This window comes from Falco naumanni, chromosome 7 (genome assembly GCF_017639655.2).
Source record: "Falco naumanni isolate bFalNau1 chromosome 7, bFalNau1.pat, whole genome shotgun sequence".
Lineage (NCBI taxonomy): Eukaryota > Metazoa > Chordata > Aves > Falconiformes > Falconidae > Falco > Falco naumanni.
The window spans coordinates 9,512,685-9,538,215 of NC_054060.1; the positions used below are offsets into that span (position 1 = coordinate 9,512,685).

At 40.2% G+C, this 25,531-nt stretch overlaps 1 protein-coding gene across 3 annotated transcripts in view; it reads right to left on the reverse strand.

Moving 5' to 3' along the window:
* Positions 1-25,531, reverse strand: part of MCTP2 (multiple C2 and transmembrane domain containing 2) — a 109,838-nt gene that overhangs the window by 25,600 nt on the left and 58,707 nt on the right. For all 3 annotated transcript variants that reach the window (XM_040602078.1, XM_040602077.1, XM_040602079.1), the window contains 3 exons: positions 23,387-23,488; positions 22,568-22,642; positions 21,644-21,763 (listed from right to left, as the gene is read on the reverse strand). In XM_040602078.1, coding sequence (XP_040458012.1) covers positions 21,644-21,763; positions 22,568-22,642; positions 23,387-23,488 — 297 coding nt within the window. The remainder of the gene's footprint in view (positions 1-21,643; positions 21,764-22,567; positions 22,643-23,386; positions 23,489-25,531) is intronic.

Genomic DNA, 25,531 nt, shown 5'->3' on the forward strand with positions numbered 1-25,531 from the left:
CTGCCTTACAGGAGTCTTGCATGGCTTTAGTTAATAAAGACTTCAAAAACTGGTATTCCAAGCTAAAGCGTCTTCCACAAATGAAAAGTTCAAACCCGAACAAGTTCCTCTGAAGCTGTTCCAACTCACTTGGATGAATCTCTGCTTGCTTTGTAAGACAAAGTGAAGGTGATACCAGCTCCTGTCCTGCTTCAAATGTCACCCTAACGTGGACATGTTACTGTACATACCTATACAGGTATCCATCTCAGGTACATAGAGACAGATAAAAACACACACACACATATAAATACAGATCTGATCCTTATGTAAACTCCTTCATGGAAATTCATATTGCCAGGTATTAATTCAAAACACTTGCTTCAGCCTGTCGGAGGAGGTTGCATTTTCATCATCGCCCTGGCGTATTTGCAAACTCAGTCTTCTCTTAACGCAGCAAAAAGACTCCACCAGCCGTCAGCTAGGCAAAGTCCTACAGGAGTCAATGAAGCTCTTGAAGAACCTCTATTCATTCAGTTGCAGGACTTGAACCAATTTTAGTGCATCTGTCACCATCCTGTACGAACACCACTCTGCTCAGTTGCAAGTATAATACAACCTTGCAATCACAGGTCATTTAGGCAAGATACAAAATCAAGACCTTGGTGATTTTAGATCCAACAGTACATTCTGTGTATTATTAAGTTTCAGACCTTAAATAAAACTTAAAACTTAATTACAAAATCTCACTGTAGTCTCAATTGATAGCTGAGGCATGTTGCCGCTTCCTTTCTAATGCCGACTGGTTAATCAGTTGCTGAGTTATAACTCAGACAGCGATGCTTTGATAGAGCTCCCACATCTCCTTCAAGAAGAGTTGCTTTACAGCTCCCGCTGCAGTAAAGGGAACTTTCATTACTGTGACACAACGCAGACACAAGACAAATTGATTCAGCTATTCAGAAATCATTTAGTCTCGGAGGTACGGGAAATGGTTGCTGTGAACATGCAGTACATAATAAAAGTTCAGAGGGTGTTTATAAAGCAAATGGAAACATTTCTGCATTCTAACAGCCTTTTGAGTAGTTCTGCAGCATCAGTTTTCAGAGCAGTTCCCAAACAGGTCCATGTCCTGTTTTATCAACTCTCCTGCAGCTCCCCGACACTGACTACAGCACCAGCAGCCCTGTGACACAGACACCCACTCCTCCAATTACAAGGTTCTCAATCATGCATGTTCTTATTTTCTCCCCAGCAATACCTTGTGCCTGGGACAAGCTCCTGCATTATCCTCCCTAAATTATTTTCCTAGCAATACTTTTTGCCAAAACTCAAGACCAGTTCAGCTGCTGACGTATAGAACGGCTATTGCAAGGAAAAAGATCTTGATTTCTTGCAATCCCTAGTCTGGTAAGGGAATCCCATAGACTGGTAAGGGAAGTCATTACCAGGTTCAGATCACTTGCTCAGTATCACAGAAGCCAGGGACAGAAACCAAGCCCCTATTTCAAATGATCCCATTTTAACAAACCGTACTTTTTTCCATGTTTCACACCATCATCAGACCAAGTCCTGTCAGACATAATCCACTGCATCATTGATACCTTTTCTGCTGGGCTTCATACTGTGCCTGGGGGAAGTTAAGAGGACAGTAGCCAATTTCTAAAATAAAAGCCAAACAAGTGGAACTAGCTTTCTGCGTTGCTTCTTCTAATGCAATCTGAGAATATAAAAGCCTATTATGGAACAGAGCAACTTCAGTTCCAGCATTATAAAACAATTATCAAAATAGAAACTGAAATAGGATAGACTTATCTGGAGGAAACAAAAGAAAAAGAGCTCTTGAAATTAATATTTAGACTAGAGTTCTACCTAGAAGAGAACAGCAATATCACAGCCTTGGAGAAAGGACCACTTGATTTCAACTGATTAATGTGTTGCTATTTCAAAGGGCCTAATAACTACAAGTTAAAGCTCTGGAGGTTTGGAAGCCGTTTCATCTGAAAATCATTGAAGAGGGGTCCAACTGTTCCTGTCAAGAAGCATGGAGTTTGAACAACCATGAGAGTGGCCCTTTTGACAGCAGTACAAAAGATGAGAGAAGGCAGTCTCAACTGAAAGTAAAAACAAACCCTTAGAAACACGTTTCAAATCTGGTTTTTCTGCCCCTCTGGTTCCAATTTAGGATCTGACTATTAAGAACAGATTTTAGACGGGTGTCTACTAAAGTATGCCCATAAAACATTTGTCACCAGCAAACCCACAGTCATGGGACAGAAGGAGTTTAGAAACCTAGCGTTAGGTAGGATTTTCTGCGTAGTTTTTCTACACAGCAATTTCATTTTTTTAACTCTAAAAACCAGGCTGTTTTTGATCTGGAGAGTCTTTGTGGAGAAGTAAAAGATGCTGTGTTGTGTGACAATACTCCTGGAAAACAACAGTGATGGGAGAAGGAGAGGGATACATTCCATCAGATGGAAAAAATAAAAGTGAAAGGAGATTAAATGCACGCAAGGAACCTATGGTAAAAGGTTATTTTCTCAGCCAGCGTAGGCTCCAATGCTAATGAAATGCCTCATCAGCAGAGCTGTGAAAAATATTATTTGAAACTCCAAGTTTCAAAACCACACACAATTTAACTGAACTCTAAACTACTAACAGCTTTGTCAAAAGTTTCCTTGCAATTTATAAACACGGTCTGTGCAATTCACCAAGCCAGGAGAAAAACTTGAGCTGATCCTGTTGCGAATGTCCAAGTTATGTTTTGTGATAAACCAAAACGCTGGTTTTGATTTGAGACACAAAGACATGCTTCCCTTTATTTACAGGGGAGAAGAATTACAGATTTTTAACTTATCTCTGGATTATGTATTCTCAAGGTGCTGTGTATGTGTAAATGGACTCTATAAAAAGGCAGAAATTTCTGCAGCTAAATGTTCAGGAAGAAACTCTCTAGCATTATTTTTTTTAAGCTTTCAGTCCCTCTGCCCCAAACAAAATTCAGGATATTAGCCAATAATGTAAGATACTGGCTCCCCAAAAGGGCACTCGAATCCCTTGGAGGCAATAAGCCTGTCGACAACAAATTATTTCTGACAGATACTTATTCCTGCCCTTAGAAAGGGAGAGTAAAAGAGGAATGAATGAGCACACTCGCACTGAGCAGTACATTTGTGCATATGTGTATACATATCTGTATATACAGAAGTATCTCTGCCAGATACAGGCAATACGGATGCATCAACACTGTGGCACTGAGCCCGTGCTAACAAAAACCAGGGTATGCAGTGTGGGCTTAGCCTGATGTGAGTGCAGCAATAAGGCTTGTGCTCTCGGGCTGGCTTGTGCATTGGACTAGTGACAATATTAAAAAAAAAAGAAGAATAACAATTATGGAAAATAGCTCCACCTCAGGGCACAGCAAATAAAGGTTGAGGCAGTCATGTAGTATGTATTTCCCACTAAAGGTCCTCTCCCAAAGACTTTTTTTTTTTTTTTCTTAAGAACAGGTCCTCTTCCAAAGATGCATTCCAGAATTGCTGTTACTAACCCTCTCCTTCCCGCATCCCTGTGACGCTCTCCCACCGTGCCATGGCCAGCTTAGAGTGCTCCTATGCCACTTCATAGCCACTAAGCTGGAGCTTAAGGAGGGGTCGGTTCTGAGCAGAGTCGCTCCCTCATTGCAATGCAATAGCAGAAAACGTGGCAGGAAGAGAAATTACACTTAAATAAACCAACACTGTCAGAAGAAACCTATTTACTTTAGATTCAGTTTGCTTTTTGTGTCCCCAGCAAAAGAACACAGCATCCCAACGGTAGCAGGAATCGTGCGTTGTATTGAACACTGATGACCAAAATCAAAAATGACCTGAAGGAATAGAGGTCTTTAAATATTTATGCCACATTACAAATTATCTCTGCATTGCTCCACACATAGCATACAACTTACTAATTTTTTAAGGGCGTACCACAAGTAAAAAGCTTAGCTCTTCCACATGAGCTCTCTGTTCCAACCGCAAATGCAACTGGAATCTAAAAACAAAGGTGGACATACACACAAATCCACCTAAACACCCCAAAGCCAAACCTAAACATCAAATTGTGACACAGAATAACTCAGCCTGTGTTACATGTGTGACTGCACAGAACTGAGAAGTAGGAATAAAGGATATGCTTGTAGAATTTGCTGCCAAGTAGACCTGATTCTTTTGCAGATGTTTTGGGTAACAGAAACAATGCGGCCATGTCTGCCCACTTCAGATGTCTGCGTAGGCTAAATGACACCGCGGCAAAGCCATGCCCTGCTGTAGTACCACGTGTCCCATCTCTGCTAGCCCCAGCTGCAGCTTGCTGAGAAAGTGACCCAGGATGAGGTTAAGGGGTGAGGGGAGGAACACAAGGCACCCACCTTGTGCTTGACAATTTACACTACGTGTGAGGGTGCAACAAGGAAAAGGAGTGACAGAATAAAGTCTTCAAAGGATAGGAACTGTTGTCATCACGGTCACAATTCTAACACCAGTTGCAACATTCAAAAAGAAAAGAAAAAATCCCCCACCGTTTCCACTCCCAGCAAAATCAGACATAAAACAACAAATAAATCCCCAAAGAATACATGACAAATCTTGTACTGTTCAAGCCAATGTGTGTTAGGGCCCTTTTTACCACTGTGCTTTAGACTTTTCAGGGGGATCTCATTTTCCTTGCTACTGCTAGGAAGTAGAAACTCATTTGTGTTTTAAATGAAAGCTGTGATTCACGTGCAATCACAGGAGTCTCAGAAACGGCGCTTGAAGAAAAGCATGTTGTTCTGCAAAAGTCGCAGAGAAATCAGAAGAGTTGACAGTATTACAATCTGTTCTCCACCATCCTCCTGGGACACTGCCGTCGGTAACTTCACAAGGGAAGGCTGGGATGCTATGCTTAACGCTGCAAACAGTAAAAAAATGTCCACACTGATCCTGAATCACTTTTGCCATTAATCTGTTCAATGGATCTATTCTTGATTGATAATAATGCCTGGAATCATAAAATAAAATCAAACTAAAAAGTGAGGTTTTTCCTTTATTCTGATTATTTTGGTTACATTAATGAGATTTGCCAGCCTAGAAAATTGAAAACAAGATCCTTAGAGATCTTTCTTTAATGAGGGGTCAGGGAAGAGCCGCTTGCTTCAAGGTTTTTTTTGACCGAACTTGTCACCTGTTAAGTTTATATGCAACATTAAGACTTATATGTTGCATTCCAGCTATTTGAAGATTATCTGCCAAACTGGTCAGTGTGGGTGATAATTTTCAACACAAAAGGGGGTGTGCGTGGGGGTGCCTTTGTCTTAAACCCCAAAGCCTACCAGCCACCATGAGTCTAACGGGGTGCCTCTACCCAGCTTGCTTGTGGCTGCTACTTTCTCTTTATCCCTAACCCCAAAAGAGGTTAATCAAAACAAACTCAACTACCACACCACAAGTTTTGGGTTCTGTATTTATGTATGTACAACAGATTTAAAGATTTCCAATCTTTTTAGGCTGCAGACACTGAAGAAATAGCTGTTTCCTAGCCTGCTGACTGGTCTAATTTTTCCCTCATGCTTTTATCTAACATATTTTACATTTCCTGTGCCAAGTAAAACACAGTTAAGACCCTCAAGCAATAAAGCTTAAAATTGAAAAAACAGGGAAAAAAATATTACAACAGTTTTCTATCTTTTGGGACAATCCGCTGGGAGTGGGTCAGGGGAATAAATCTGCATGTTGTTTCTAAAGGGGTAACTATCACAAAGGCAATGGGGGAAGATACTAAAACAAAGAGAGGGTGGCATGCCAAAAAAAAATAAAATGTTGTTTTATATCGTAGCTAAATTAAATTGTCATTTTTATCTCTAATATTTCAGTTTGTTTATCAGCAGGGTCATAGTTTTGGAATTAGTCTCATACAGAAAGTTGTGATCTGTTTGCAAAAAAGATAGGCATTATGCAAGTTAAAAGCCTGGCCATATAGTAAATAATTCTTCCAAAAATTGCCAGAAAAAAATATCTGTGCTATTTAAAAGGAGGCAAAAATGTAGGTTGATTTTATTTATTCTGGATGAGGTGAACACCTTAAAAGGGTCATGATAAAATTTATCATTAGCTGAGCTGATAAATGTTCACTTACTCTGGAGAAATATTTGTTAACATTGTGAGAAACATCAGAGAGGGTGAGATGGTGACGTAATTGTACAGCAGTGGAAGGAGTATTTGGTGAAGTGTTCTTTAACTTCGAGCTCTCAACATTGGGTTCCAACTGGTAGCAAATGGGAAGCTTACATGATACGTTTAAACTAATGACTTCCTCCTTCACATTCATAGTGTATGTTAGAGTTGAATGAGTAAAGGAAAAAGAGCTCTCTAATAAAGCAAGAATGTTTAATTAGACTTAATTCTGTGTTCAGTGGCAGGAGGATCCCACATAAGGTGACTCCCCTGGCAGTCTCCAACTATGGCATTAAAACAAAACAAAAAGATCAGGTTGTAGTAAACCACATAAATGAGAAGTAGATGCTTGTACACACTAATGCTGCAAAACTGGCTGGTACCCTCTGTTCCAGAACCTCCAGTCCTAAAGAAATGATTCCAGACTGAAGCAGAGCATAAGGAGTGAAAAAATTAAATTTAAAAAAAAAACAAAAAAAACAAAAAACAAACAAACAACCCCCCCCAAAAAAAACCCAAAACAAAAACAAACAGATCACAAAACCAGAATTCTAAGAACACCTATAAAACACCTATAAAGCAGTAGGACAACACCCTTTCATGCAAAGAATTTCAGGTGACACTCTTTCCTGATGCCATACATGGGATTCCCCACCACAGCCCCACGCCAGAGCACAGGAGGTGTCTTCATCTGAGATCCACTTCCTACCGTCAAGAGGAGAGCAATAACCGTAACCAAACCCAGCCCTCCCCACACCTGACACACTGGGCACCAAGAACAGCAGAGCAATTACAGCACACACAAACAATTTCAGCACTTCATAATCTGCAGTTTGACAGAATTGTGCCATTAAAGAACATGAAGATGACTGGGAGACTCACTGTAATTATACCCTAAATATGTTGCTATTGTAAGCTAGCAACAACAGCAGTGACAAAAAAAAAATTCCTAAGTATTGACAGCATGACTATGTAATAGAGATTTTCCACTAGCAGACCTATAGCATCTTGCTTTCCAAAATACAGAACAATCTAAAAAAAAAAAACCCCAAACAAAAAAAAAAAAAAGTTGCAAGACTGTTGCAATTTCAGGCAGCTGTTCAGGTAAAACTAAAGCCAGAAGATTGTTTATTTTAATAAAGCTATTATACGTGCAGCTCCAAATTGGGAATGGCAGGAGACTAGGGGATGCCTAAACCATCACCACCTGTTTGCCCTGAAAATCAATTAAAGTCACACTATCACAGCAATCCCTTCTTAGCTAATAAAAGTTATACAGCTTCAACGTGCGACTTTAGGCGCTTTGTGGCAATGTGCCTGAAATCTAAATCCTTAGTTTCACGTTACTTCAATACTAAACACAACTCTGAACTAACCACTGTAAAACTTGCCTTTTTGGGGTTAGAGAAGGTGTTAAGGGAAAAGAGATCCCGAACTGCTGTTTTGATGCAGTGGGTTGAACTAATATTCAGTAAATTCTAACAATCCAGCCAAGAACATTATATAGTTTTAAGTAGGAGAAAACTGAAGTCCTTTATGACACATGCCTGTTCAACATATTCTGTGCTGCAGAACAGATCCAACTTTACAAGTTGAAAGCAAGGGCAGTAGAGACATCCCAAGTGTTTTAGTAATTAAACGAATATGCATAATGAACCATATGCCCAAAGGGCCTGTTCTTCATGTGGGCCAGATTTTTGTTTGAATTTTTAATTTTTATATACAGATGAAACATTTCATGTAATATAGCAACAGTGCAAAGGAACATGCTATGCAGGAAGGGAAGGAGGAACTACCCATGTGAGAATGATCAGAATACACTTGATGAATTCTGCTCCTCAATTTCCGATTCAGAGCCAAGAGGGCTTTTTTTTTTTTTCCCTAAGAAAAAAGAAAAAATCCTTTTCTCCTTTGAACAGCTGTATTAGTCATCTGCTCAGAGTCTCAAAAAGAGCCATTAAATATATGTATATTTATATAGGTCATATTTATACATCTATATGTGTGAAATGGATTATATACACCAACACATTTAGATGCTGCAACACTAGCAAAAACACAGACACTATCAAATTCAAAAGCTTCTGATCCACCAGAAAAAAATAGCTCCAGGATGGCTCTCTGTTCCGCAGGACTTGTCATGTTGTGTGAGCTGCAGTGAAACTGGACACACTCACATCTGTCTGTGAAACAGGAACAGACATTTTTTAAAAGATGGGTCAAATTCCACTCCTGTTACAATAATGTTACCCTACTGTGAACGAGAGGATACCGTGGCCTTTTTGCAGAAATATTAAATATTCCAAATTCTCCTGAGGCTGGGCCATGCTTCTCATTTCTCGGTAACAATCACCTTTTTTCATCCCTTGCTCTTTAAGTGCTTTTCCAAGCAAAAGAAGCATCCTTTGCAAACGTAAGCCATTATAACAGGTAAGTCCTCTAAACCACCAGCAAAACTATTTGGCGCTGATTCGCAAATAGTTAGACTGCAAAATAAAAATCTGGTTCTTTAAAGTGGTTCTGATGCATTGGACAAATTCCTATTGTGCTTAACAAAACCCGTGCCAGGGATCAGGTACCTGTCAGTGCGGACGTGCTGGTTAAGCAGCAGAAAAAAACTTTCCAGCGTGAGCTTTACCACATTTCTGAGCCATTTTTTTGTACATGATTTAGGCTCTATGAAGCAAGGGAAATCAAATCCTTAGCAGACTTAGTGAGGGAAAGGAAAAATTTGGGGTAAATAGCAAAGAGTGCTTCACAGTAGCTCAGACTTAGCACTGCACTTAGATAAACAACCAGTACTACACACACAAAACACCAGTGGCTGCTGCACGCAGTGCCTCGGTGCCGCAGAGATGTGGTGGGGAAGCACCAGCTGTGCTCTGAGGGATGCAGACAATAACGTGAGCCACTTCAGAATTAAAAGGGTGACTTTTCATCAAGCTCGGTGAGTTAAACTTTTTGTGGGACTTTGGGAGTTCCCATCACCAAATGTAAATGGCATGGCACGGCATGTAAAAGCAACCCTGTCCCCAGCCCTTAAGGTATTTAAAAGCTGAAATTACGAAGTTGTAAATAGAAGTCGTTGCTCTCCGTCCTAATTCTGGGTTTGTGCTTTTGACATTGCCTGGTTTACGTGATCTAGTAGTCTCCACGGAAAGACAGATAAACTTCAACGGCTGTCAGAAGACAAAAATTGACAAGGAGCATCACCTTTCCCGACTGTTTAAATCCTTTAAGGAAGTGTTGGAGCAATTAGAGAGGGAGTCTAATCTTTGCAGAGTGCATTAACACTCTCCGACCTCCCAGACAATAGATCAGACCTCAGACACATAATGCTTCCCTAAGGCTTTTTAACCAGACCATTTGATCTCATAGTCACTCTGTATGTGTTACTATAGGTATCAGTGTGTAAGACAGTATTCATTGGGCACTGAAGGACCACTATCTCTGCGAATATTCACAGAACTTTTAAAACAGAAAGCAGGAAAGCCATTGCAGTGCATGCTGTTACAGAAGCACTACTTGCCAGAAAAAAAAAGAAGAAAAAAATTCAAACCAATCCAGAGTAGTTCTGCAAAATGTCTTTGTTTTTATTAATCTCGTCGTTCCTTTCTACTGCCACTGTTTATTTCCCAGCTTTGGAATATAAATCTATTTTTAAAAAAGCACAGATTAGGTTTTTATTCATAGAAACAGTTATCTGATAATAATTTCAAAATAATTCATTTCTTAACCCCTGTGGAGGGACTTGAGGGAAAGGGAATTAGGAAGACAGGTCTAGTTTATTAAGGAAATTGAAATACATCATTGCAAATAATTTTCCCAAATGTGTATATGGAAGTATCTGGGGAAGTTTTCTTAACTGCTAGAACAAGTCATCATCTAATTCCTGATGGGCATGTTCGATTAAAAAAAAAAAAAAGCTAATATCACTGTATCAATTATGCATTTCCCATTTAATATTCTAAACATTTTAAGGAAATTTGCCTAGCGTAATTTTTTAATGGAATTAGACTTCCCTGCCATAATGTTCTGACAGAGGCCACATCTGAACCATTCTCATATGGACAAGGCATAATGGGGTTTCAAAACCAGCTAACTGGATTGCCACCCACTGCTAAGGGTGCTGCAGTCTCACTAAAAAGTGGGGTTCCCCCCCCCATGCAATGTATTTGAGGTACAGTGCTAGCTAACAATACTTTATGTGAATCTATTAATGTTTTGTATGAGCTACAGGATTTTGTTTTGCTCTTCTAGACCTCCAGAAAGTACCGTTTGTGAAATACCTGCATTACAAATAGTTTTTGCTGCTGTTTAAATGGGTATCTCAAATTTGTCAAGCCAAGTGCATCACAAATGACAAAAGGGTCACATATACCTAGTATATTTAAAAACAAACAAGCCTTCAAAGTCAAAGTGTAATGCAGTTATTTCTAATCTGAACAAACAATAGAATACATCTAATGAAAGTTGACAATTGGCTTTGATACAGAGCTGTGCAGCTCCTCTGTTCCATTAAAAGATGAAAGCTGAAGGAAAGCACAGAAGACAGCAAGTTCTCCAAAAAGCAAGGAGAAAGTTCGGAACCCGAGCTAGTAGATAAAAGCTGTTTCAGTGGAGACTTTTGCTCACGTATGACACTCATTTTTCAGTAAACAAGCTGACTTTACATGGGTAAAGTTAAGGCTAAAATAAATGAGCATATTAGACCAGAATAAAACACTCCCCATTCTACATATTTACTAACACTTCTCAAAATCACAGCACTGCCTTTAAAACAAACAAAACAAACCCCCAAATAAACAAATAAACAAACAAACAAAAAAAAAAAAAACCAAAAACCCCAAAACCTGAAATGAAATTAAGCTTGAATACAGTGTGGATGTCACATTTAAGAATAATAGTTTTAATTTTCATGAAGTGGTAGGGGAAGTGATCAAAACTCTTTAGATGCTATTGGTACCAGTGTGATCCTTTACTGTGGCAGTAATATTTATTAATAATTAATAGCACAGATTTTTTTTCAATCAGATTTCTGGGATTTTGCAGTCATCCCATTTCTCCAGTTTTATTTCCCAACAAATGGTAAAAAATAAAAAAAAAAAAAAAGGAAGGGACATATCCTGATGTAGGGTCTTTTTATTATTATTGCTATCCTTAAACAACCCGAGAACTTCCTGGTTGCTTAAGTCTAACCTCTAAATCAAAGCACTTCTTAGTCACTAGTGAAGAAAAGTAAAACTAAAAGAGAACAGGCTGTAAAACATAAAAGATGTATTTGCTCTGTAGCTTCTATACTAATCCCCTTTTACTTCAGATCTTGTAAAGGATCCAACTCTTTCTTATTTAAAAAAAAAAAAAAGAAAAAGGCAAAAGCAGCCCCACAATCAGTAGCATGCCTTAGGAGAAACCTGTCCAGGTGCATCTGTCTCCATCATAAACCCAAAATGTTGCATTACCTTCAAATAGGAAATTTCTTCCAGTTGTCAAGATTTCTGCAACTAGTGTTAGATTAGCGCTGAGAGAACGGGTGAATTAAATTAAAAATAAAATAGTTCAAGCAAGAGAAAGAAAACCTGCCAGAAAAATCTGTCAAAAGGCGGCACGCCAGAGCTGGCTTATTCATGAGGGTCCATCGCCACCTACAGGATTTTCCTCCTCTTCAGAAAACCTGCTGCTCCTATTTACACAGGATTTGCCCCAAAATGAGGATGGAGATTTTTAACTGATGTTAAGTAGCATAGGTTTGCTAAAGTTAATGAAGTTCCAGTGATTTAAACCACCTACAGACACGTGTCTACTTACTCCCTCACTTTAGAAGAATAAAACCTGCCTGTATGTTTCAAGGGAATGAACCTGCATCTGTGTTAAAAATAAATAATTTGCTTTTTAAAAATAAATTAAAAGAAAAAAGAAAATCATCACAAAATACTGATAATGTTGCTCCACCAGTGACAAGGGAGAAAACAGTCAATGTCTACAGTCTTTCTATAAAACTAAGTGCTTTAAAGTACTTTCTAAGAGGTGCCAGGTCAAAGTAATGTGAATAACGAGACAAACCCAAGCAGATCCTGACTGAAAGAAAATCTATACACCTGGGGTTCTGGGGAAAAAAGAGCACACTGAGTAAAGGAGTTTTTACTTTTAATGACAATTTCATTTCCTAATACATACCTTTTTCGTAACAGCTACTATGGGTTTCCTACCTCTTTGTTTGTTTGGGCTGAGCTGTATGCTTTTTGCCATACAGCTTGCACAGTGAAATCCACGCCAAACTTTGGGAATTTTATACATAAGCTTCTAAAACTCCAATATTTCCAACAGTGGTGGGTAAGTAGTCTCTCTCTCATGCTCCTGTTTAATGAGTCTCTCACAGATGCAGCATTCATTAAACTTAGAATACTAATTTCATCTTTGTTTATGCAATTTCTAATCTATGAATAAAGTCAGCTTTCAGGAAAAGCAACAGGCGAATTGGGAAGATAAAAATGATGGATCCTGATACGTAATACTGTCTGTTTAGGACCAGACAAGCCAGAAAATGGTTACAAATAAATTTTTCAACCTAACAGTCGATTGATAAAATTACTGCTTTCTACCAAATTCAGAAGATGCTCAAGATATTTAATCTGAAGTTCCTCTAAAGAATCCTCTAAAAAATTGCAAAAAGAAATATACCACAAGGGAAAAGCCAGCTTCCAGGTAGTGTCCACTTCAGTCTTTCCCACGTTTTTTGTAGCAAATTCCTACCATTGGGATGTAGGTTTGTAAGGGAACAGGAAGAACCATGAGCTAAATTCACCTTCAGCATATGCAAGTTTTGCAATTCCATCGGGAGTAAAGGAACCCGTGCTGCCTTCATGGATAGCAAATTTGATCTTTTATAAAACAATTAAATAACAGTCGAAGATAAAAAACCATAATTAAATGCTAATCTGTGATTAGTCTCACAGCTAGGAAAACACCGCATATCTGCTAACCAGAGGTTAGAAACAGGAGTTCAGTAACGTTAAATATACAAATAAAACCAGCAAAAGGCAAGAGTACTATTTTACCCTGCCGGACAAAGTGAAATAAATACAAGATATGCAAAAATAAATAGTGAATGTCCAAAATGGCTTAAGATCAACAATAACCTCTTATAAAACTTCAGAACTTCAAAAGACACAAGATGGTATACATTAGGGGGGGGAGGGAAATGGGCTTCATAAATCAAACAGCTAAAGTACAAAACAATATAGCAAACTCCAGCCAGACCACAAAGAGGGTTCGCTCTTCATAAACATCAGATCAGGCAGCTAAAATTATTACCAAAGCTCCCTTGTAACTGTCACCTGTGGTGGGTATAATTACAGGCTACTGCTGCAAGCACGCCCACGTCATATGGCAATAAAAGGACCTACAGCTTGCCAAGACCAGGCAGACAATGGAGAACACACACCACCTGACGAGAGCCCAAAAAGATCAGCCAGGGAGACTAATAAAAATGACAGCTTCAAAACAAATGACAAAGCTTCAACCAAAAAAAAAAAAGACACTATCAAATTAGCTGGAAATGCAAGCGCCGAGCAGAGTTCTCCAACAGGTCACAACTTGAGCACAAAGGCAGTCGGATTGTTTGCGGGTGCATGTAGTTCAGGTTTGAGCTGTAAAGAGCCCTTTTAGATGAGGTTGGTTTTTTTTTTTTATTATTGCTATTAGCAGAGAAAATGTTTGCACATTTCGGCTTGGCTTTGTAGGCTGTCATTAGATAGCCAAAGAGATGTAAACTCTGTCTTTCTAATCCACTTCTGCAGACAGACAGATAGATCCGTGTACCTTAATGCTGGCATCTTCTAGGGATACGCTTCCATCCCAGAACAAAGCTGAATTTCTTTCCCATTGCCTTAATTCTCCACCGGGTGCCTGCACACACATTCCTGCTGCCCAGCTGTGCAGAGGCTTATCCTCTGGCAGGACCCGGCTTCTACCTGAATGCTTTGACCAGTTTCACACACACAGCCAAGGTATGGAAAGGCTTGATCATAAGCTAAAAACATAATGCATTTAAAGGGGGGCGGGGGGGCAGTGATTTACATGTGTCTCATTACCAGGGTTGAGGGAACCATTCCTATGTGATGCATGCAAGTTTTGAGTACATGGCACAGAAAGCTCTACTGCCGCTCAAAAATATGCGCACAGCATAGACTTAACTGAAGAAGCATCTCCCCGACCCCAAAAGCAAGGGGCTCTCTCTGTGGGGTTAGTGCCTTATTAAAGCAGGCCCAGGAAACGAGCATCGCTCCTCAGATGCAAAACAGAGTTTTGTTTTTGTTTTTATTTTGGAACATTTCCCTGGTAAAAAGCAAATCCCCCAAACCCCTGAGCTGGAAACATAAGACCATCTATCCTTTTCAGAGTTAAAAGGGATATTTGTACTGGTCTCTGCTCAGCTCTATCTCACCCCGACTCCAAAGCTTCAAACTTTGCTTTTTAAATCTTGTTTATCATGTTCTCAAGCTTCTAAGTGGTTATTTCCCTATTAACTTTGTCCTTGTTTGTTCTTGCATTTTTGAAAGAGCTGGAAATAACGTGTTTACTTTGCTGCGTGTCTCTCAGCATCACCAATATCACAGTTGCTATTCCAGGAATTTTAACTGCTGCAGCAAAGCCTGGGATCTCAAGCTTAAATCGTATTCCCCTCAACCACATAAGAATAATACTGGAAATGTAAAAATTGCTGCGAGAAGGGTAAAGCCATCTCCTTCAATTGGCTAGAGAAGCCTGTTTCTCATCTGAGCAGTTACTTGCATGTGTCAGGTAACGTGCTCCTAACGGCTTTGCACGCACAAATGGTGCATTTTCACAGGCACTGCCGTGAGCAGCATGGAAGAAGCAGGATGTAAACGTTTCCTCCGTCATTAGGAAAATGCTCTTACTGGGATATAATAGCTTGAAATAAAAACATACCTCTGATCCAGCCTTTTCACTGGAGTTCAAGACAATAATTTTTAAGATGTGCCTTTGCCAGGGATTTAGAGAGAAAGAGGAGAGGAAATGTTAGGGGCTCTGAAGAATTACTTACTAGGTCAAATTCCTGAAACCTTGCCTTTCACTGCTCCTCCAGCACTAGCTCTAGCCTTAAATATGAACAAATTTTTGTACCAGAGTGTTATTTTACAGCTTCCCTATTTAAATAGGAATTGCATTCGTCCCTTTGCCGACTGCTTCTTTAAAACTGTAGCAAAAACACAAGCTGCAAATGGGCTGAGAAAAGCCCTTAGCAAAAGCTCTACAGTAAAACGGAAGTACAGACCATCTCTTTTGCATTAATACTTTTTTTTAAGCTTCTTCTTTTTCCAAGTTCCCTATTCAGCGTTTGAAGAATACTCATTCTTCTCTCTTTAGGATTACATCTATTCATTTTATTTAGCTTTTTAATGTGGAGACATTTTAATCTACCATTACTTTAATGCTGTTCCCGAATAGTTTGGGAGCAATGATTTATATTTTGTCTTCAGCTATGAGGATGAAAAAAAAAAAAAAAAAAAAAGGCAGGGAGTGGGGGGGCGGAGGCAGGGATGGGGAGAAAAAAAGACTATACCCATCTCATCAGTTACACATGTAGTCATGGCAGGGTGGTTTGTGCTTTGTATCAGAGAATTGCTTGTTCAAAATTAGCGGACATTTTATGAGGAAAATCAGAAAAATGTCAGGGAAGCTCATGTGAGAGCACATCTTCCTTCCTCACCCTATAGATGAGGAAATTATTACCATGTACTGGTAAATTACAAGCAAAGTCTCAGTTAAAATTAAGCTCTGTCCTCTGCTTGCTTGGTCAGATGTCCAAGGGACACTTGGGGACTCAGTCTTTATCCTGAGTTGTTTGGATTTCACAGCTGTTACTAGTCTTCCTTCTCCACAGGTTCCTCATGTTCCCTGTTAAACTTCTGTCCCAAGAATCTCCCTTTATTGATCTATGACTCCGCTCCCATCAAGGGAGAAAGAAAAAAAAATAAAAATCACTGTGTTGCGAAACAATGCACAAGTTAAATTGGATGTTTTACCCATATATTGTTGTCATGTCCAGAGCTGAATTATGCTTAGTACAAACAGGACTGGAACATTTTGTGTTTTGCTTAGGAAAGTCTAACCATAACATGAAGGAGACGTCCACATGCAGAATTAAAGATTTACCCCAATTAAACTCCAGAAGGCTTAGGTTTTGAGTTAACAGCCATCCTCCCTGAGGGAAAAGAACATTTCCATTTTACTGATATGCAATTAGAAATTTTAGAGGACACTGTCAACAAGCTAATGGCCTTTTGCCTGTAGGTCATCAGTATAAATATAGCTCAGCTCAACAGGGATTAAAAATTGTTCATGTCTAATAAGATGGTTGGTGTCTTTTCTATGAGATGAGTTTAACTGGGCTCAGATCCAGCTCCCATATCACAAGCTTAAGTAGCAGCATGTTAAACAGTGCACTCAGTAGAGATGCCCAGAAGTTCATGGGCTGCAGAGTCTGACCTGCCGCTCTGCTGCTATCCCAGATTAGGACTGAAGCAAACTGGCGCAGCAATGCACATCTGTGCAGCCTCACCCAGCTCGTCGTGTGACTCCTCAGGCTTCCAGTTCCCACAGCCCGAGAGGCCAGTGCCAAAAAACGGGGCATCCTCCAGCTCTCTCTGGATTTAAAAGCTTTGGAGACCGTAATGGAGAAGGATGCCAAAATCTCACCCCTTGCAGCTAGGAGTTGAAAAGCTTACGTTTTGGTTTCCTGCTGCATTTACAATCCCCAGCAGCTCTGCTGGGCATTGACAACCCCCAGGGCTTCCCTACTCCTGCATCAGCTGGCTTTTTGGGAAGCCCAAACTGCTCCAAAATGATCCCATGCCTGTCATTTTCCCAGCTGCCCACCATTAAATAACTGCAGCCAGTTTGACCAGAAACTCCACGTTTCCAACGCATTGCATTGCATCACCACATATTCCTTCCTTTCCTCCCTGTGCTAACCCATCATAAAGTAATCATCAGACACACTGCAATGTCACTGCAAAATAAATAAATACTGCCTGCACACGCTGTATTCCTTGTCTGGCCAGCCCAGGCTGCCAGCTAGGGCTGAGCCTGAAAAATAGCTCCCACCTGTACCCACCCTGGCAGCAGCCTTGATTAGCAAGAAGCCTAAACCTGATATAGTGGGAAATCCTGCCAGTAAAAATGAAGTATGCTGGCATGGGTGAGTGTGCAGGGACCCTGAAGCAAATCAGTAGCGAGCACTGCCAGTCACACCAGAGGTGCTACGGTGGCTGGTTTCCCATCGTTTGCCTGATCCTGTCAATGTCTCTTGCAACTATCATGCAAACTTTAAAAAAAAAAAAAAAGAAGATAGTAAAAATTCCAGTCAATATATCCTTTTAATTTGCACCAGATTATAGTTTTTTTAATGCAATTACTGTAATTTCATTAAATGACATAATTACCATTAATGCAGAGAAAACTGTCAATAGAAGGTGTAATTATGTTGTATAAAATCACAAGCACAATGTGCAATGGTGCATAATTCCTCATGAAAATCATTCTATGACTAAAATTAACTTTTAAAATATTTTTAAATACATATTGTACAGTAAGAATAATTCAGTTATTATGGACTTAACTTCCACAACCAGCGAAGAAGGGGGAGCAGAGCAGACACAGAATGTTTGCATGCATGCGGAAGGAAGGACCAGAAATTTGGTTTAAAAGGACACCAAAAAGGTAAACACACAAGTTTTTTGCATGCACAAGTGGGAAAAACAAACAGCTTATAATCACACAGACATACAAGATGACTTGTGAGCAGACATTCCCCTAGGCATATTTCACCAGCTGCAGCTTTTTGGACACCAGTAATGCAGCATGGAAGTGATGCCTCAATGGAAAGAGGTGAGACAAGATGAAGGAGTGATGAGGGCCAGGCTAAAAACAAAACATTCACCCTGGGAACTGGGAGCAAACTGTCCAGGGTAGGATATGAAGAGTGTCAGGCACATGAGCAGAACCCTACAGGGATGTATTAGAGTAAGTCTTTGGGGATCTTCAAAATAAAGACCTTTCTGAGGCATGTTTCTGTCAAAATGCAATATATCAAGCTGAATACAGAGATAACTATATCAAAATTAAACACAGTAGAATGCTTCGAGATCTTTTTGGTCTTAAAAATCTACAAATGGCTTCAAATCCTGAACTGATGGAGAAGAGATGGACAAAGTCTTTTAAGGTCTTTCCTAGTATAGGAACACTATTACCTCTACAAGCAACATTTTCCACATGTGGGAATACTCCTGATATTCCCACACATGCACAAATGTGTGTCCATTCTTCACACCAGACCAAAGATGAAATGTACACTCTAAAGAATCCAGAAAACCTATGTGTGACTCTTTCCTCTGACCCAGGATGGTTTTTCATCAATTTGTATAACGGAATTTGCACCAAACCCTTTGTGCAAACATCACCAAAAGTGAAATTTTGCTCAACTCCCTTTCGACCCTCTTTCCAAATCCTCTAAGCCTGAAAAATTTCTGATGTTCCTTGTGCCTGAGCAGACCTGATCAGTGTCCCGTGTGCCTATATGATTAACTCAGATTAAAAATCATCAGATTAAAATCACACAATGCTGGTGAAACATGATTTCATTTTCCTAGCACAAAAAATTAACCTACTCATATGTCCTTGGATTGTCTTCTCTCACCATTACAAACTAATGAAGAAATTTAGCTTGGGACGATGCATCTCATAAATGAGAGAACATGGTGACAGCATTTTTCTTCTTCACTCGCATCCTGCCTGTGCTGTCCTCTGTTTCTTCCCTCTTTATCTGTTCCCCTTTTTCTCTTGCACACCCAGAAGTAGCAGCTAATGCCCTTCTCACAGACACCATCACCACTAATAGGGAGGGAGCCGCGCTGTAATGAAGACTAAAAGCAGGAAGGTGGAAGATACCACGTCCTTGCCTATTGCCATGCTCTGATGACCTCAAAAATATTTTCTTCTGTCTGGCAGTGGTGTTTGTCTGATTGCTTAAGAAGACAAGGTTCACCTGATTATACTGCCTGCTTGTCTTCCTCCTCCTCCCTCCCTTTATTCCCCCCTGGAGGAAGGGGCATCGGCTACCTGCAGAGGGAAACCAAGAGCAATACAACAGGGGAGGGGGGTCCCCACAATTTCTGGGGTTATCACAGTGAAGATACGCAGAATATGTAGAATACGGTCACAACAGTTATTGCCAGTGGCTGAAGGGACAACATCTGTAAGGGGAAAAAAAAAAAAAAAAAAAAAAGGTGGTTTAAGGGTCTGGCTGGCACTTAAGCTACCAGCCATTGTTTCACGGCTCCAGCTGAAAAACGGGTGAGCAGCTTGGTGCATCTTCCTCACCTCTGGCACTCAGTGTCAGCCACAAGCACATTGTCAACAAGGACAAATTTGGTACAAGCTAAATTGATAGAAAGCCAGGTACTGAAGGTATATGATGTTGCTCACTGGAGAATGACCTTCTTTAAAAATGTGGTGTTTGGTACCTCTTTTATTTAACCTGTTAGGAGTGGATTGTTAAGACTGGGGCAGGGAGGGATGCTGCACCTACCATGCTGCATAGGTATTTTCAATACTATGAACACACACGCTAGAAATAGTGAGAGATACATAATCAGCACTTCATTTCAAGTGCCAGAGCTGGATCATTTCCATGTGGAAAAACATCATATAGACTTAAATTTTGGTTTGTAGAAGAAACCTGTGGTAATTAGTCTTAAACATGTGTTTTTATTCCCTTCCTATTACCCACTTTCTTTCAGGAAACAGGAGTATTACGGTATCAAGTAAAGATGTTAATAATCTGTAACTTGTAACCTGCTCATCCTCCTTCTCTTTAAGAATCCTTTTCCTGTAGACCCACTTCCCCACCTTATCTTTCTGCCTCTCTACCACTTCCAAACTTTTCCTGTCTAGAAAACTGACCTTCACAGCTGTAACTTCACAAGTATTTTGGTCCACAATTTCTTTAAGTGTAAATCTCTTAAACACATGCTTAGATTCTTGCCATCAGGTGATGGTAGGACATCAGCACTGGGATTTTACATATGTCCCCTCCCTTTCCAGCCTCCGTGGGCATGACCATCCGATTCCCTTGTGCACAACCACAGAGTTCTCTTGCACAGCCATACTGCTTTGGCAAGGCACCGGCTGCTCTGCTCTCCGCCAACTCTTGAACCATTAAATTTAGATATGATCTAAATAAGCTTTGAGCAACAGGAAGAAAAAAAAATGCAGAAAAAAGACTCTCCATCCTACCCACTCTCACATGATAGTCATCCCTCAAACGTGCAGGGTGAAAGACAGCTCCTGTCTCTTTGCTCTGGAACTTCTTTCAATCAGGGATGGTCTACTTTACTCATCTGTAGCAAATACACTGAAGTGTTTTCCTCAGAAGGACCTTTAAGCGATTTATAATTCAGAGATAGTAAAAAGGGAAGAAAATCTTGGAGATTAACTGTTATATTGCTTAATAAACACTCAACTCAAAAACTTTCTTTCTGCATGCTGGACTACCACAAAACAATTTTGCAACCTTTAATGGCATGCCAAACATTTCAAGCATGAAGAAAATGTCACACCGCAGAATAAAAAGCAGGCAAAACCTTTTTGTGCTTGAGTGGATTATGAGAAAACTGCAAATGGGGTGTTTACTACCAAGAGGGAAAAGGAGAGAGCTGAAAAGTGGGACAGGCAGGTGGAGAACTTGGCTTTTTGTTTGCAGAGCCCAGCAGAACTCACTGAACAGCCTTTCCCTTTTCTCCCTCTTTTTTCTTTTTTTTTTTTCTTTTTAAAAGCCATATATTATTACCATCCAGAGAATAGATTTGCAACAGGCAATGTCAGCAGAGCTGCTTATGTGCCACAGGGACATGGGCACAGCAGGCATTGCTAACCTGCAGCAAAGTGTCACCTCATTGCAATGGAAGATGGAAGGGACAAGACCCATCAGCTCACTGCATCACTCAAATCAAAGGCATCTCCCTGCATCACCCTCTTGGCCATCACCACCTCCCTCCCTTCCTACCATCCAGTTGCCATTTTAAAACAAACAAACACACAAACAAAACAAAAACACACGACAAAAAAACCCAAATGTTCACCACATAGGCACAGTCTTTATAGGGTGGCATCACCCACCATAGACATGGGCATCCTCAGGGCTTGGAGCAGGCTGGTGAACACCTCTGCACCGAGTGAAGAAAGGCTGTTCCTGAAGGTCTAATTTCCATGCCCATCAGGCACACTGTGGCCCAAACTACCTTGAAACCCACAGCCCTGCAGCCACATAGCTACAAAATACCAATAACAGCAAACGATAAAGGGCTTTACGCTGGTGGAGAGGGAGGCATGGTAACACTCCAGATCTTATATCACTTAGCCTCACGCAATAAAAGAAGAAATCCACTTACCACAAACGCTATCACACTCTTTACCGTGGACTCCCAGAGAAAGCAGCTCCAAAGGAATTGTATTGTATTCCATATTGCCATGGTGATTTTTTTCACACGATCAACATTTCTTGATAAGATCTGATAAATATTGAGTGGGAGGAGGGGAGGAGAAGAAGAGTTTAATCAAACACTCTAATATCCTACTATTGCTTCAGAAACAGGGATAATTTAAGCTACAAATGCATGCCAGGGCACATATTACAAATAAAGCCTCTATTTCAAAGACACACTCCAGCTCCTGTCTGCTTTCTGATTACACCCAAACCTTCCAGATTTCCCTCATCCCTTAGAAAAAAAGAAAGAAAAAAAAAAAAAGCAAGCACGTCTTGATTCCAAAACTAAATAAGATAGTAATGCAAGCCTATCTTCATTCCCCTGCAATTCTCAAAATATAGCAATGTCTCAGGAAAAGGGCCAGAGAGATTCTAATCAAAACACTGAACCTCTTCTCTACATGTTTTTGTTCACAGAAATAAATATGAATTTTAGCCTTATTATAAGGCACCTTTATTTAAAAGAAAAGGATCACTGCCATTGTTCTAAAATCCTTTGGACTTTTAAAATAACTAACATAGACCTGGTTTCCTCCTTCCCAAAGAAGGGAATACAGCTCTCATTGAGCTTTAGGTGCTGCGAACTGTGCAACATCCACAGCTATCATTTTCCCCACTCTGAAGCATGAACGAGAACTACTGATGCAATCTAGATCAGAAAGCAATTTCGTGTTAACACAAACAAACCTTTTAATATATACAGAAATACGCAGAATTTACATGTGTTCAGCATTTTATGTGTAAATAGGTTTTGTCCTTGCAACCACGCTACAGCAATTCAAATCTTTGCAAAACAGATGCGAGAGCTTAGCTCAGACACAGTTTTCACCTTTTTAGAAAATTTGCGGTTCTCCTCAGCAAAGCGCTTTTCTCGGGGCTTGAATGTTCTAATACTTGCTTTTACCTAAAAATAAAATAAAATAAATAAAATGATGTTTTTAAATGTCATGTAGTTTTACATGCATTATTTCAGCTTTGTATCACTAGTGTTGATGAGGAATTTCAGGATCTTTCACTCTTTTCATCCTCTACATGACTTAGGAGGAGCTGCTAGGAGAAATGTGGATGAGTTAAACTGGGCAAGGCTGGACTCACTTCAGCTAGAGCAGAGCTGTGGTGCAGCCCACGATGGCCTTAATAAATAGGATTTAACTCAGTAAATCGCTGTAGGGCATAAACAATTGAGACTGACTCAGCCACCTAAAAACTTAAGTGCACCGTGTCCATGCCTCATTAATTTTCCTGTCAACACCCTGGGAAGAGAACATCATGGGTCAGCTTTTTGGGGAGGAAGTAGGTGTTAAAAGTAATGTATAGATCTAAACATAAAGCCCTTTTTTGGCTGTTGCAAACGAAGCCGTGGTGCACAGTAATCGGCACCTCCTTCCCAAGGCAGTCGTGGTCCCCTGTCAGTCCAAAAATGCCCCTGCACCGTCCCATCCACGTGGAAGGGCCATCACAGAGCCCTGATGTTTCAATACTTCTTCACTCACGGTGTGAAACACCCCCCTCCACCACCACATGCCACCAGGTCACGACTTCTCCCGCTCGGCTCCAGGATTTTAAACCATCACCCCCCAGCCTCATCCTTGCAGATTCCCACATTTCTGACACAAGCGATAAGCAAAGAGAAAATATTTCAACTTACAGGGTTAAATAGGACATCTAGCTCCAAGTAAATTACTCCTTTTGAAGCACGATCCAAGTCTTTGTTCTTCAGTGTGTAACAACTTCTTTTACCATTCCTAATCTATAGGGTCGGGGGGCCAGGAGGGGGAGAAAAAAAAGCATCAATATTTTCCTGGCTGTAATTCACAATATAATTTAAAGACACTACAAACATAAATAAATAAATAAATAAATAAGTCCCAAACACAAAAAAGCCCTCCCCAAACCCTGCTAATACACTCAGAACCTGAAATACAAAACGACCGTTGGATTAGAGACCTATAAAATTGCAGATTAAATCTCTTATGGTCCAACTTTAATTTACAGACCTTGTACTTTATAGTAGAGCTGCGCACGCAATAACCAGTCTGAAAATTCTGCCCTAGAAGCCAGCGAGTTGATGGGAAGTAATCAGCCTCTGTTATTACAGGTTTAAAATGGGATTTTTCTTCCAAAGTTCAGGAAAAGAGCCACAAACAACAACTTACCTACCTATTGCACACTCCGGTACATGAATGCACTTCTTAATGCTTAGTTTATTGCAAGGTTGTCAAATTATTACCCAGGAAACAAACACAACCCAAAGAAATTAATCAGCTTAAGTGGAGCGAATGCTAATGTAACAAATGTTCAAAATTAACTAATTCCTGTAAAAGACTTCTCCCCCCACCCCACCCCTGAATTTCAATAGCATTTCTATGCTCTAATCCACCGGTTGGCCCTATCTCATTAAACGTCTATTAAAAAAAAAAAAAACAACCACCACCAAAAAAAAACCTCCCTCACCATTTTGTAAACTATTTGGCTCAAATCAAAAGCATTCTCTCTTCAAAAAGCGATGGCAGAAATGTATTTATTATACACAGTAGGATATGTATTGATTAAACATTTGGCTTTTTAGGAAGCAGACCAGTTAATTCTAAACAGCAGTAACATAAAAACCTGCAGCTTACCAAAAAGCTACATTCAGGGACTGTAATGATCAAAGATTAAAGATAACGGAGGAAATTTGGGGGCATGAAATTGCAACCATATTTAAAACGGCTATTGCTGCTCTGGCATTTAGAAAAGGCACTCATATAAACCATGGCAGAAATAAGCAAGGGGGGACAAAAAAAAAAAATAAAAGGTATAATGGGAACCAAGTGATTTCATGAGACAAGGGAAAGGTCACTTTCCTTCCCGATGTCGCTCCACCCTTTCTGTACCGAATAGCTCGTCAAAGGGCAGATGGGTTTTCTGGCAAATGGTTGAAAGGGAAGAGGGCTTTCACAAGGACCAACCCTGCATCCTCAGTGGTGTCTAACCAGGAACTCCAGCTTTCACCTATGTTCTCATCCAAAGCTCTGCTTAACAGGAAGCTGGCAGCTATGCAGGCATACGTGGAACTGAGTTAATAAATAATACCAGTAATAGGAACCGCACTAAACTGACCACAAAGCACCTCTGCTCTTACTGCAAGAGAGTGCACACAGGGTTGCAGCTGGCAGCAAAGGATGCTGCAGCTCCCACGAAAGCGGCAGGCACAGACCTGTTTTTCAGACCAGTAGGCTCAGATCACCTGCAGCCCCGAAACGGGAGAGCTGCTGAATTGGCTACCCACTCTTGTAGGGCCAAATGGACTGGCACCAGAAGGTCCTCAGGCCAACTGCCACCACATACAGTCTATTGTCAGCCCACAATAAAGGATTCTGCTATTTCATGAGTTTGTTCCCCTCTCCCCGCCTCCTCAAGCAAGGGCAAAAAAATAATTTTATAAGCTACTGAATGAAAACAAAACAAAAAAAATATTTGGAAATTAAAAATTTTGTTCAATTTCACAAATTAAGTGAAAAATGGATTTACTGATGCTAGATGCAGGGCCAGAAGGACTTGGTTTGAGGTTGTTAGCCCTTTGGTCCAAGGGGATGCTATCAGTAGCAGGTTTAGCTTTGATTCATGGACTCTCCTGCAACGGGATAGAATGTACGTTGTCCCCAGTATGTCTGCAGAGACATAGGTGTCCAATACATACCACAATATCATAATTCTGGACTGTCCATAGTTATTAATTTGAAGGCTGAATTTCCATGTATTTCAGTTCCATGTATTTCTCAACATTTCATCCTATCACCCTAGGAGCAAC